The 12347-nt window shown below is 53.5% G+C and overlaps 5 protein-coding genes across 5 annotated transcripts; 4 read left to right on the top strand and 1 right to left on the bottom strand.

Annotated features, from left to right (window-relative positions):
- The first annotated feature begins 1515 nt into the window (after window positions 1-1515).
- EI90DRAFT_3089462 (uncharacterized protein) lies at window positions 1516-2543 on the top strand. The gene is made up of 3 exons (XM_039062295.1): window positions 1516-2011; window positions 2085-2433; window positions 2489-2543. Exons 1-2 carry the CDS (start codon window positions 1610-1612, stop codon window positions 2133-2135), a joined length of 453 nt encoding a protein of 150 aa, XP_038908719.1. The 5' UTR covers window positions 1516-1609; the 3' UTR covers window positions 2136-2433; window positions 2489-2543.
- EI90DRAFT_414488 (uncharacterized protein) lies at window positions 1955-3126 on the top strand. The gene is made up of 4 exons (XM_039067586.1): window positions 1955-2011; window positions 2085-2201; window positions 2260-2433; window positions 2489-3126. The coding sequence occupies exons 2-4, from the start codon at window positions 2187-2189 to the stop codon at window positions 2846-2848; spliced, it is 549 nt and encodes a 182-aa protein (XP_038908718.1). The 5' UTR covers window positions 1955-2011; window positions 2085-2186; the 3' UTR covers window positions 2849-3126.
- Window positions 3127-3319: 193 nt separating this feature from the next.
- Window positions 3320-3768, top strand: EI90DRAFT_414412 (uncharacterized protein). The gene is made up of 2 exons (XM_039067585.1): window positions 3320-3587; window positions 3655-3768. Exons 1-2 carry the CDS (start codon window positions 3392-3394, stop codon window positions 3723-3725), a joined length of 267 nt encoding a protein of 88 aa, XP_038908717.1. The 5' UTR covers window positions 3320-3391; the 3' UTR covers window positions 3726-3768.
- A 111-nt stretch (window positions 3769-3879) lies between these two features.
- On the top strand, window positions 3880-4303 carry EI90DRAFT_2947613 (uncharacterized protein; the record flags this gene model as incomplete). Its single annotated transcript, XM_039055356.1, has 2 exons — window positions 3880-4083; window positions 4133-4303. 2 exons carry the CDS (start codon window positions 3880-3882, stop codon window positions 4301-4303), a joined length of 375 nt encoding a protein of 124 aa, XP_038908716.1.
- A 639-nt stretch (window positions 4304-4942) lies between these two features.
- On the bottom strand, window positions 4943-5508 carry EI90DRAFT_3089459 (uncharacterized protein). Its single transcript, XM_039062294.1, has 2 exons — window positions 5143-5508; window positions 4943-5089 (listed from the first exon to the last, which is right to left on the bottom strand). Exon 1 carries the CDS (start codon window positions 5433-5435, stop codon window positions 5169-5171), a length of 267 nt encoding a protein of 88 aa, XP_038908715.1. The 5' UTR covers window positions 5436-5508; the 3' UTR covers window positions 4943-5089; window positions 5143-5168.
- Between the last annotated feature and the right edge of the window lie 6839 nt (window positions 5509-12347).

Raw genomic sequence — 12347 nt, 5'->3', positions numbered from 1 at the left:
TGAAACACAACCAAACCACTAAATGTTGACCCGTTTCGGGTAAAGCCGACGCGTCTCTTGCATTCCAAATCGTTGAAAGCGCCGTGAGTGACGCACGCGTCGTTCGACGCGTTCAGCCCCCGATATGACCGTATGTTGCACTGCAGATAGGCTTTTGATCACTGGTTTGGGCTCGGCGTCCTATCCATTACAATAGGGGCCATATCCGGTGAGCACAAAATCCGTCGTTCACGTCTTGTGAAAATCGCTTCTGATCCGTGCAGCACCCCGTTTCCTTTTCACATCGCTCAAGGCCATCACGCACGAACACTCATTTGTCCCTGTCGGTTATCGTTGGGCTTTTGACAGGCCTCTCGCTGGTAAGGGCACTCGGGTCAAACCTTCTGCCTGTATCGACACCTCTCACAACACACCCTGCATTCGACCTCAATCGCCCTACAGATATTTCAGAAGAATCCCCTCGTCGCAGCTAACTGAAGACCACCGGAGGCGCTTAGTGTGTCGCTGGTGCGTCACGGTTAAAGCACGCTCTTCAGCCAATCGAGCCTCCCGGACATACGTCGTTTGTGTGGAACGGTGATTGCTTTCGACGTCCCGTGCGGCTTCATAGCCCTTTTGTAGAGATATCCGACTAAGGAGGGCTGGAGGCTGCACCCTTGCACCGCTAGCGTCTCGTTGTCGTTTCCCTCGTCCAGGCAACACGCTGCAAAGGCCGATCTCCCACTCCGACCCCGTACGACACCCTTCACAGGCATAACCAGTACGAGCCGCCTCATCCCCACATTTCCTCTGAACGGCGCATTACGCGATACACATACCTACCTACCTACCCTGCTCCTCACTCGCGCACAAAGACTTAGATCTTGCTCTCTGTTGTGGGACATCCCCAGAATAGTAATAAAAGCTCTGTGTATCATCTACTGCCATCGAACGGGCGTAAACGGCCTCAACCTGCGGAATTGTTGGCAGTTATCGCAACCCTCTGCATCCCGTTTTCCACGCTACCCCTTATCCAATCCGGATCAGTGGGATCACATTCACATTGGGTCTGAGTAACCGCGAACTCCTCGGTCAGTGCTGGTTAATCCCAGACGGTGCAATCGGACAGAACCTGACCCGACGTGTACCCCCGCCACTGCCTACCACTCCGTGCCCAATACCCACATAGAAGAACCGCTTTTGAAGCTTCAGCGCCCTGGCTTTATTTCCCACTGCAACACGGACAAGCAATCGCTCCGGCTCACCTCGTTTGGTGTCCACCCTTATTCGTGTGTCCTGCAGCCACATCCGCATGGCTGTTCAGCTGAGCGCGCATTTGCTTTACAGATCAATTGACAGCGCGACCCGCGCGTTCTTGTTGAAGGGCCTGCCCTGTTCTTTGCTTTGACCTGAATGCGTTAGTTTTCCAAAGCAACTACACCATGCCGAGGAGATACAAACCTGTAAAGGCTCCCGTTTCTACTTCACCTGTAAAAAGATATCGTCCATATAATTATAATAAACCTAAAAAACATGGCGATCTCCTTAACCCCCAACCTGCATGTTATCCTGAATTCTCAATGTCCAATGTCCATGCCTCAGCTCGTGATAACACCGCCCCCCAGCCATCATGATGGGTGGAGATAGCAACCTCCGGTGGCTCTGTGGTGACCCAACGCTGGGGACCAGGAATCCAGTCCACCCATCGGTGGCAGGTCCCAAATCGCCACGATCATATGGGGAGTGCGATGCTGCGTGCACCGACAACATCTCGACTCCCCCCTCACCGCAGGCTCCAAAAATGGAGTCACTCATATGGGAAGAATCTCCCCACTCTTGGTTGGAAAATGTTGCAGAAGCCACTATCCCAGGCTCAGACACCCCTTCATCCCCTTCGCCACTGCCATCAGCTCCCAAAAAACGAAACAAGAGAGCATCGCGGAACCCACAAAAGCAGGCAGCTTGGCTTCATTGGCATGAGAACGTGATATATAAAGCAGTGGGAATCTACTTAGATTTGGAGGCGAAGAAGGTGGGCCGTATATCTCTTTGTACCCCTGGTGAGACGTTGTTTGATGAAAATGGATGCCTGTGCACACTGATAGCGTCGCTCTGCTCTCGTTGCAACACATACCTCCGGTTTCATTCACTCATGACGATCACATCCTCAAGTACATTGGTATCCTGGCTTCTCTAATAGTGGTTTAATGACCTCACTCCAGGTGCTGTGCAGCGTATGTTTGAATACTGTGGATGTCCCTCCAATACCCTCCCACTTAGCACCATCCAGTCCAGCTACTTTCCCGGGTCACCTGTGATACCTCAGGTTGCCTTCCATTTCGACGTCCTTTCCCTATACCTAGCTTTGAATGTGAGCTTGTCTACTCCGATTGCCTCCTTCCATGCGCTTTGTTTGGCATATTGCAGGAGAACGGTTATGGATTCCCTGTCAATGTAAGATTCATTATTTGTGTGGCGTTGACATGTACATAATCGCACTTACATATAGGAACCCTTTCTAGGCCCGTTTAGCGAAGTGGTTACATGGTTTAAGGCCCTGCGGGACGTTGTAGAGGTTGAAACAGAAAGAGAGTTTCTCCTACCCACAGGCCCTGTGGAGCTCGATGCACCGCTATGTCTTGATGCACTGTCACGGCTGTGCATTCCGGCCCGTTCCCGGCCCATCCCGATGCCGCCCGAGCCTATTCCTGCTGTGCGAGTGCAAGCGCGAGCCCCAACCTCAGCCCTATCCTCCCTGAGGGCTCCCTGCTCACTCCCCCACTTGCCCCTAGGCTCCCCTACACTTGGCCGACTCCCCCACAGCCACACCGACCTCCCTGCCCCAAGTCCACCTCTGGCACCGACCTAGCATGACTCCGCGACATCACCTACTCTGCTACGATACCATTGCCACTATCACGGCCCTACACCCCTTCGTTTATTTATCTGTTATTGTTTGTTTTGACCCTCGGTCATTGCCAGCTGCTGTGCGGCCAACCCCGCTCTTTGTTCCTATTTGCTTCCGGACCCTTCGGCCTTCGGCCCGGGTCCGCTTCTATTCATTCTATCTTCATATATATACCCTGTATACTACATTATAGTACCTTAGCTCTAATATCGATGTGACCACGACCCCTAAGTCCTGACCCCAACAAGGCAACCCCAGTGAGTCCGAAATGAGGGCCAAGAGACAGCTAGGGGGCACAGCACTCCCTTTAGAGTTGCTGAGGCCAAATGCCCTACCCCCCGGGCCTTGTTCGTGGCATCACAGCCATCATGGCCTATAGCGGCCTGCAACAGCGACCCTCGGTGCCGACCCTGGACCAGTGTCTAGCACGCACCGCATAAATCTGTAGGGCCTGACCATGATGGATCTGCTCATGACAGCGATCCAACGATCGTACCTCATGGCATGATATCTAGTGATCCTGACATGCCAGCCTCCATGAATCCTCAATCATTGACCTGTGAGCAAACAAAGCTACTTCGCAACACCTCTGGCAACAGTGCCAGCCCATACCTCCGTGCGAAATGCCCACAGTGTTTTGGGGGGTCAGTGTGGGGTAGTCCTGCCAATGAGTTGGTCCTCACATCTATTTCAAGAATGGGTATGCTAATTTCCTCCCCAGATATCCTGATGTCATTGTCGCTATGGATGGTAATATGCAACATAAGCAGTACATGTTTGTTGGAGGAGAGATGGTTCTTCCCTGGAACGAAACCTGCACATTCCTGACCCAGGCTGAAATAGATGAAGCTGCCCACCATGTCTCTGAGGCACGAGCTGCATCTAGAGGTTCTTTGGAATCTCGTCCTTCATCTCTTGTACTGGATGGTGCCATTGATGAATGCAAAGAATCCCACGGAGCCACAAAACATGAAGGGAAGTCAGCCTCCAAAATGGATACCTTCCATTCAAAGGGCCTGATGGCAACCGTGTGCCATCATGATATTCCCCTCTTCCTATGTGACATGTGCACTCGGGGCAAATGGCAACACTTCTCAGTTGCCATGCTCATCGCACTCAGCTGCCAACTCCCCTCAAACGCCACCATTGGACTGATGTATGACGTTGGGTGCATTCTTGATCGATCCGTGGCCAAGGTATGACTTCGCACACTCTGCAGATACAACCTCTGATGTTTGAGTAAAGTATAATCTTATCCCTGAAATTGCCCCCAGATTAAGCATCGCAGTTTCAGTCTTCCATGCTTATGCCCATCAATTCTGTTGTCAAATCGCGTTCCACCCATGGAAACGCAACGGGTTTGGGAAGTCAAATGGGGAGGGAATGAGCGGTTATGGTCCTCAATGGTTGACATGATAGCGCCCGAATGCATGATGAGTGTGAGTCCCAACATGCCCTATACCGTTCGCTCCACAAGCCCAGTCTGATGCAATGTTGCTCTGGAAATATAGCTGGCAAAATGGATTGCAACTATTGACAGCAAAATCAAGCTAATTGCATCCCGTGGTCAAGACTGTCTCGCTTTGTTGGCAAGGTCTAAAATGGCCACCATTCTTCATGAGGAGGCACTTTCGACTGAACTTCTCCAAGATTTGAAGAATAGTGGATTCACCACTCGTTTTCTTCAATCCCAGTGGGAAGAGCAAAAGTCTTTGCAGCTCTCCGTTCGGGCTTGTATGCACATTTCCAATCCCACATTCGGTGTTGGCTTATGCTGTTATGTCCTAGACAATGACCAAGCTGGAATGAAAAAGTTTGCAAAACTTTTGGGAGCCGAATGGTCGGCTCAGGCACATTCAGATGCATTGGAAGCCATAAAGAAGGAGCTGGATCATATCGTCCTGATACGAACAATGGCTGATAGTTCTACCGATCTCAAGGAGCATTTCAAAGCTGCTCAGCATCTGCGGGAGTTACATGATGAATCCCAAAAATGCTTGCACAATTTGACTGCCCAAATCGGTCTGTCTGATCTGAAACTTCCGCAAAATCCATCTGGCCCAGAAAGGGACTACATCGAGAAATATATTCTAGCCCGGTTCCGCAAACATTCTATACTTATCCGCTTAGCCAAGTACCAGGATGAGATGAACCCTGTTCAAAGCTCCCAACGGCGTGGAGGGTGGCTAGTTGCAAAAGTCGGTAAGCCTTCTCCCACTTGAGGTGAATGATGCCATAGTTAAGAGCCTGTCCGGTACTTTAAGGATACTCGAGGATGGTCTCAGTGTTTAGTAGTGCAAACGACCACGCCCGAACCATTTCTGCCCATGTTGCACAATATAACGAGCTTGTCAACAGCCTCGAACATTCTGTCAGACCATCCTGGTTCCCAGACTCTCAAGTGCATGCGAAAATGAATGTCAAAGAGGTGCTCAATATGGACCCCAGTGATGAACGATGGACTAAGATGTGGGAGAGCCTGTGGAACTCCAACTGGTCCCTGGATGAGAAACCACCGGCCTTCATCGTCAATCAGCAGGTTCGCCATGGGATAGCAGCAATGCTATCACTTGCTCGTATTGAGGAAGAAAAGTGCAGGCTTGCCCGAGAAGAACTTAATGCACGTACCTGGATCGTCCAATCGGTGGACTCATTGATTTGAATCATGGACAATATCCATCGTATGTCACATAAGTTCCACTGATTACCTGTATTGCTAATCATCTTTTTCGATCCCAGCCCTATTCAACCACCGATTGCAACTACGCTTAAGGTTGTCCCTCAAATGCCATGATATGATCGTAAACGGTCCATTTCCCAACATCAATCTATGGCGTGCATCAGCACACTATCTACTCACAAACTTAGAGCGTCCCAATGCCAATGCTATGCCAAGTACCACTGAATATTCTTCCTTCCGCCTTCTCCCACCGTCTTCCGCCACTCTACCCTCAGAAAGTAATGACATTGACCCTGAAGAAAATGCTGAGGCCAGAAACGAGCTAAGTGCCCTTAATGGGCTTATTAGGATGAGTCCTGAGCTGGACATAGATGCTGATCATGCTGACCCCGACCTGCCTACCGACGCAGCTAGTGGCCTGGGAAATGCTCTCGACCCTGAGGTGGCCCCAAGCCATGTAGATGATGCGCTAGAAGCAGGGCCAGATGGTGCAATTGACCTTGCAGGGAATGTCGAAACATTCAGCGAGCCTCTTGCCAATTTGGCTCCACCTCCTACGGCTATTTGGCATAATCAATCAGGAGATGCAAATAATTCCAGCAGTAATGAGAACATCGAAGAGATGTTCTGGAATCAGAACCCTCGTCCTCAGAGCCTTCCCCCAAATTCAACGATCTTTGATGCTATACGCTCGCCCAGCAAATCCTCTCAGCAACAAAAGCCAACGAAAATTTGGAAGGAAATAATGGAGTTGTATTTGCCTAAAGAATCAGGAAGAGTGAGAATTCCCCTGGCCTCCCACCACTCATCCCACTGATGCTCCATTAGATGGTGAAACAAGATGGCCAGACAAGATACTACAAACACATCACAATCTTCCCCAATGCACTAGTAATGGCCAATCGCCGGTGGCTGATAGATGGCATGATAATTGATGCATACATTGAGATGCTGAAAGACCTCACTGACAAAAACCTGTGGGACCTGCTCAGTACCACCCGACCCCAAGTGATCATGTTTCCTACCCAGTGTGAGGGAATGCGACATCATTTGGCAGTTCGCCTATTGGATGTATGTTGGAGTGCACTCTTCAACACTGTGCTGACCAGTTCCTTAGCGAGCAACAAAAAAGATTCGAACTGATCTTTTTGAAGCAACCAGTTGACAGTCCCAGCTGCTACTGGCTTCTTGGTGTTGTGAACTTTGAAGAGCAAGAGCTGCGCTATCTTGACAGCAAACCCATCCCCGAAACCTCCAATATAAACTGCCATGGCCCACATTGGGTTTTTACAGTGTGTTGCCCGATTCTAGTCCATGCCCCAGTGTTAGTGATACCCTTTCTACAGATACTCCAACAACTGGTTGACGCTGTCTGGTCGTTCACTCACCCTGATGGTCAGCATGGGTTCAACTGGTTCAATTGGACCATGAAAGTAGTCACTGTAAGTATACTATCTTGCTTCAACCGAATATGACATTCATTAACAGTCCCTAGATGGAGGAACGACAACGGAATGGGTATGATTGTGGCATGTGGGTCATGGCCGATGTTCAAGCTGTGCATGTTTGTCAGGGACAGCTCCGAAAGCGGCGAGGTCCCTGCGTGCGGGACTCGGTGGGACGGATAGCGGCTGTGCGTAGCGGCGATCCCATTGCAGGGTGAGCGTCCCCGACCACTTAGGCTGAAGTGGGAAGTTGAGAAGAAGGCTGCTTCTTCTGTTCCCACCCCAGGCACTATTATATACATGCGGTCAGGGTCACATGGAGGAGGCCACGTCATCTCTGCACACAGCCACACCTCCCCAGGTGTCTCTGCGGGAGATCCTGGAGGCGGCTGCTCAGTAGGCAGGAGTGTGTGTGGCGCGTGCAGCGATCAGGGAAATGGGGTTAGGTATGTAGTGGTACATGGAGAAAAGGGAAATCGACTGTAGAATAGAAATAGAGAGAAAAGGGGAAAAGTGAGGAAGGAGGGATGGGGCTGATAGCGGGGGTCGCAGAGTAGGGCAGTACGGCGTGGGGTGCGGCGCGGGGTCAGGCAGGTGTGCCCTGACATCACCCCCCCCTTAAGCCACTTCGCCTCGAAGCAGCTGGGCGGTTCTCCTTCTCTCTCCCCAGGGCGTGGGGGTGCGTTCGATGGAACTCCTCAACTAGGTCGGAGGTGTGGGTCAGGTGGTCGCCCGTGAGCCATTGGTTTTCTGAGTGTGGCCAGCCTGTATACTTTACCAGGTATGTTCCCTGGGACGTAGACTCTCACACACTGCATCTCTGATGTCTCTGATGTAAATCTTCCGTGAAGAAATTAAGATCAATGGGGTATGTCATTTGGGGGAACTAGATACGAGTTCAGAACCAAGTGTACAGGGAATGCCTACTAGTCACTTAAATCTATTTGTTCTTGTTCACTATCCATCACTATTGGAGCATCCATGGGGTCGATCTCAAGTCAGGCATAATTGACGGGAAATCTTGCCGCTACTTCAGCAGCTTGCTGCCGCAGTTCATGAATGAGATGGGGGTCCAAGGTTTTCCAGGTGGGCAGCCAGCAGGGATTTGTTGAGGGGAGGGAAAGGATTTGGTGTTTTACCTGATCTCGAAAGCTATCATTATTCATGTCCAGTGGTGCGGCATCAAGCCCAACATTGTCAGGGCACACCTGCCTGACCCCACGCTGCGCCCCACACCGTACTGCCCTACTCCGCGACCCCCACTATCAGCCCCGTCCCTCCTTCCTCACTTTTCCCCTTTTCTCTCTATTTCTATTCTATGGTCGATTTCCCTTTTCTCCATGTACCACTACATACCTAACCCCATTTCCCTGATCGCCGCATGCGCCACGCACACTCCTGCCTACTGAGCGGCCACCTCCGGGATCTCCCGTGGAGACACCCAGGGAGGTGTGGCTGTGCGCGGAGATGACGTGGCCTCCTCCATGTGACCCTGACTGCATGTATATAATAGCACCTGGGGTGGGAACAGAAGAAGCAGCCTTCTTCTCAACTTCCCACTTCAGCCTAAGTGGTCAGGGACACGCACCCTGCGATGGGACTGCCGCTATGCACAGCCGCTATCCGTCCCACCGAGTCCCGCATGCAGGGACCTCGCCGCTTTCGGAGCTGTCCCTGACAGCAGAAGAAGGCTTCAACCTCATCTCCCCCGCCTCCCCCGCTATGGTAACCGAAGAGCAGTATGTCAGGGCACACACCCTGACTAGCCCGGACCCGGACCTGCGTCCGGACCCGCTTCCACCTGCCGTGCTTCCCGCATGCATGCACGCTCTGCGTGCCGCATGCTCCGGACCCGGTTCCTACCCCTTCATGTGACTTCCGGGTATCCCCGGAAGTTTTGCTGATATTGTGGCCACTGTGGGAAGATGAGAAGTTAGCTTCCTTCTCATCTCCTTACCCACAGTAGGCAAGTGTATTCTACATTGCCTTTATCTATTCATCTCCTTACCCACAGTAGGGCTGGTTACACTATAGGCTGTGGACCATAGGGGAGGGTCATGGGGACCCGGGAGTCATCCCCTGACACAGTACGATGAACTGCTGTCCCGATTCCACGAGCTCCAGGCCATCGTAGAGACCAAGCTCAGAACCAGCCCCCAGCCACACCTGCACCGGCACCGGTCCCCGCACCAACACCTGCACCCGCCCCTAGACCCAAACCACCTAAAGTCGCCTGTCAGGGCACAGCCCCTGACCCCACACACCCTCAGGTACCCTTCCCCCATTTTCTCCTATTTTTCCCTTCACTGTTCCACAATCCCGCATGCATGCAGACCGTGGGAACGTTCTGGGTGAGTTACTCACCCAGAAACCATCACAGCCACAACCGTGGGAACTTTCTGGGCGAGCTGCTCGCCCAGAATCTTCCCACGGGGGGGTGCCAATTATGGAAAGTCGGCAAAGAGCCGAAAACTGTATAGTTCCCGGCTCCCATTTGTAGCGGCTTCACAGGAGGTTGAGAAGGTTACCCTTCTTCTCAACTCATTTCCTGTGAAGGCTGGGGCTAGCCCCCTCAGTGAGTTTGAAGACCTCGGACTGGGACTAGATACCCCAGCAACTCGGAGGATCCCCTTGGGCCCGTCACGGAACGAGGGCCGGGCCCTGACATCGCCCCCCCCACTGCCTTCTCTGGAGCAGTCGAAGACCTTGACCGCTTCAAGGCCGAATGCAGCATATACTTCCATGTCCGAGCAGCGGAATTCCCCAACCCCCTCTCCCAGATCCTCTTTGTCCTGTCCTATATGAAGGGAGGGACTGCAGGGGCGTGGGCGATGCAGCGCACCATCACGCTACTGACGATGGGCTCCCCCCGACTCACCATGGACGAGTTCAACACGGAACTCGATGCCATGTTCCAAGACCCGAACCGCAAGGCCACAGCCAGACAGAAGCTGGCCACTCTGCGGCAGGGCAGCGACTCCGTGGATAAGATCATCCAGGAGTTTGAGATCCTCGGACCCACCTCGCGGCTAGGGGATGTGGGGCTAGTGGATCGCTTCAAACAGGCGATCAACTCCCAGCTCTGCAAAGCATTTACCGCCTCCGCCCCATGCCAACCACCTGGGCCGAGTGGAAATGCGAGGCCAGCCTCCTTGACAACCAGTGGCGGCGTTTCCAGGCAACGCAACCCCGCTTAGCCCCCACCAGGCCCCCACTCTTGCCCCCGAGACCCCCACTCCCTGCCACTCTCCCGCAGCCACACCCCTTACCCACTGCCGCTGCACCCCAGCCCCCCACGCCCCGCCCCGCGGCAGGAGCAGGGCCACAACCCATGGACCTCGACCGCTCGAGGATCGACCAGAGGCGAAATGGGCTGTGTTACAATTGCAACACACCAGGGCACATCGTGCGGGATTGCCTGCAACCGAAAACCTGCCGAGCCAGACGGATGCACCCTGAAGATCTCAGAGCACTCATGGAGGGGCTGAGGAGACAGCTGGTAGACGGACCAGAGGCAGAGGGAGAAGGGCAGGAAGTGGAGGCCAGGATTTTCAGGAAGGCGACCGGTGAGGGACGCGTCCCGGCCGCCTGCAGGCGATAGTACCAACTCGTGTAGATACTGTGAGGCACCTAAGTCGGCGCCAATGTCCAAATTCCACCGAGTCATCGCCAAGAAAAAGAGGAAAACCGCGTCCTCGAACAAAGAGATACCAAGCGCAGCGCCGGAGGTAGCGGTCCCGCCACCCGCTATCTATGTGCTGTCGAAGCAACCCCCCAGATCCCTCAACCTAGCCGTAAAGCTAACCACCTTGACCTCCCTCGCTACTGTCTCTGTATCAGCCCTCTTAGACTCAGGAGCCACCAGGAACTTCGTGAGCCCCGAGTTCGTCAAAAAGCATGGGCTCGAGACAACCCCACTCCCCCAACCCATCCCTGTCCGCAACGTTGATGGGACCCCAAACGAGAACGGGGCCATAACTGAGGAGCTAGAGGCCCTTCTGACATTCAGACGGCACACGGAGCGGGCCCGCTTCGCTGTTGCAAACCTGGGGCAGCAGTCCCTCATCATAGACCATTCGTGGTTGCTGCACCACAACCCAGAGGTAGACTGGACGCGGCAAAAGGTCAGTATGTCTCGCTGCCCATCCTCCTGTCGGTCGACACGAGGACACGCCGACCAGGACCCCATAGTGGAACCAGGGGACAGGATTTACGCCACTATCATCCCTCCAGGGTGGGGACACGAACTGAGAGCGACCACGACTCCGTCTCAGCGGATGGCCCAGGAAGCCTGCGAACCGGAAGCAGAGCCTGTGTGCCGTTCGAGGCGCTGGTCCCAGAGCAGTACCAGGACCCCGGGACGCACCCCGAAAGAGGCCCGACCAGCTGCCCCCACAGAAGCCCTGGGACCATGCAATAGACCTGGTGCCAGATGCCAAGCTCCCGAGAGGGAGAACCTTCCCCCTGTCGCAACCAGAGCAGAAGGAACTAGACGAGTTCCTGTGCGAGAACCTGCGGAACGGGTGCATACGGGTGTCCAAATCCCCGATGGGAGCCCCAGTCTTCTTTGTCAAGAAGAAGGATGGAACGTTGCGCCTAGTCCAGGATTACCGGAAGCTCAACGAGATCATGGTCAAAAACTTGTACCCCCTCCCTCTCATTTCGGATGTCCTCGCACGCCTCCGAAATGCCAAATACTTCTCGGCACTAGATCTGCGCTGGGGATTTAACAACATCCACATCAAAGACGGCGACGAGTGGAAGGTGGCGTTTTCGACCAACCGCGGGCTATTCGAGCCCACCGTCATGTTCTTTGGCCTGTGCAACTCCCCAGCGACCTTCCAAACAATGATGAACGACATCCTCTGGGACTTCATCGACCGGGAGGTCGTCATCTGCTACATGGACGACATTTTGATCTTCACTGCCACCCTGGAGGAGCACTGGAGGGTCGTCCGAGAAGTCCTGGAGACGCTGCGGAAGCGGAGACTCTTCTTAAAACCGGAGAAGTGTAAGTTTGAGTGGAAACGGATCGAGTACCTCGGCCTCATTATCGCCGAGGGAAGCGTCGCGATGGATCCCATGAAAGTCCGTGGAGTTCTCGACTGGCCAACCCCAACCAAGGTCAAAGAAGTACAGTCCTTCTTGGGGTTTGTCAACTTTTACCGCCGGTTTATTAAAGACTTCTCCGAGACCGCCCACCCCCTCCATGCACTGACTCGTAAAACCAAGGCATGGGCCTGGGGACCAGACGAGGACCATGCTTTCTGTGCCCTTAAAGACACCGTCACCTCCGCCCCGGTCCTTGCCTTCCCTGCCGATACAGGTCGTTTCA

Source organism: Cantharellus anzutake, assembly GCF_015039405.1.
Source record: "Cantharellus anzutake strain C23 chromosome Unknown EI90scaffold_143, whole genome shotgun sequence".
NCBI lineage: Eukaryota > Fungi > Basidiomycota > Agaricomycetes > Cantharellales > Hydnaceae > Cantharellus > Cantharellus anzutake.
Note: the sequence above shows the minus strand (reverse complement) of the source record. Positions and strands in the feature narration are given on the sequence as shown.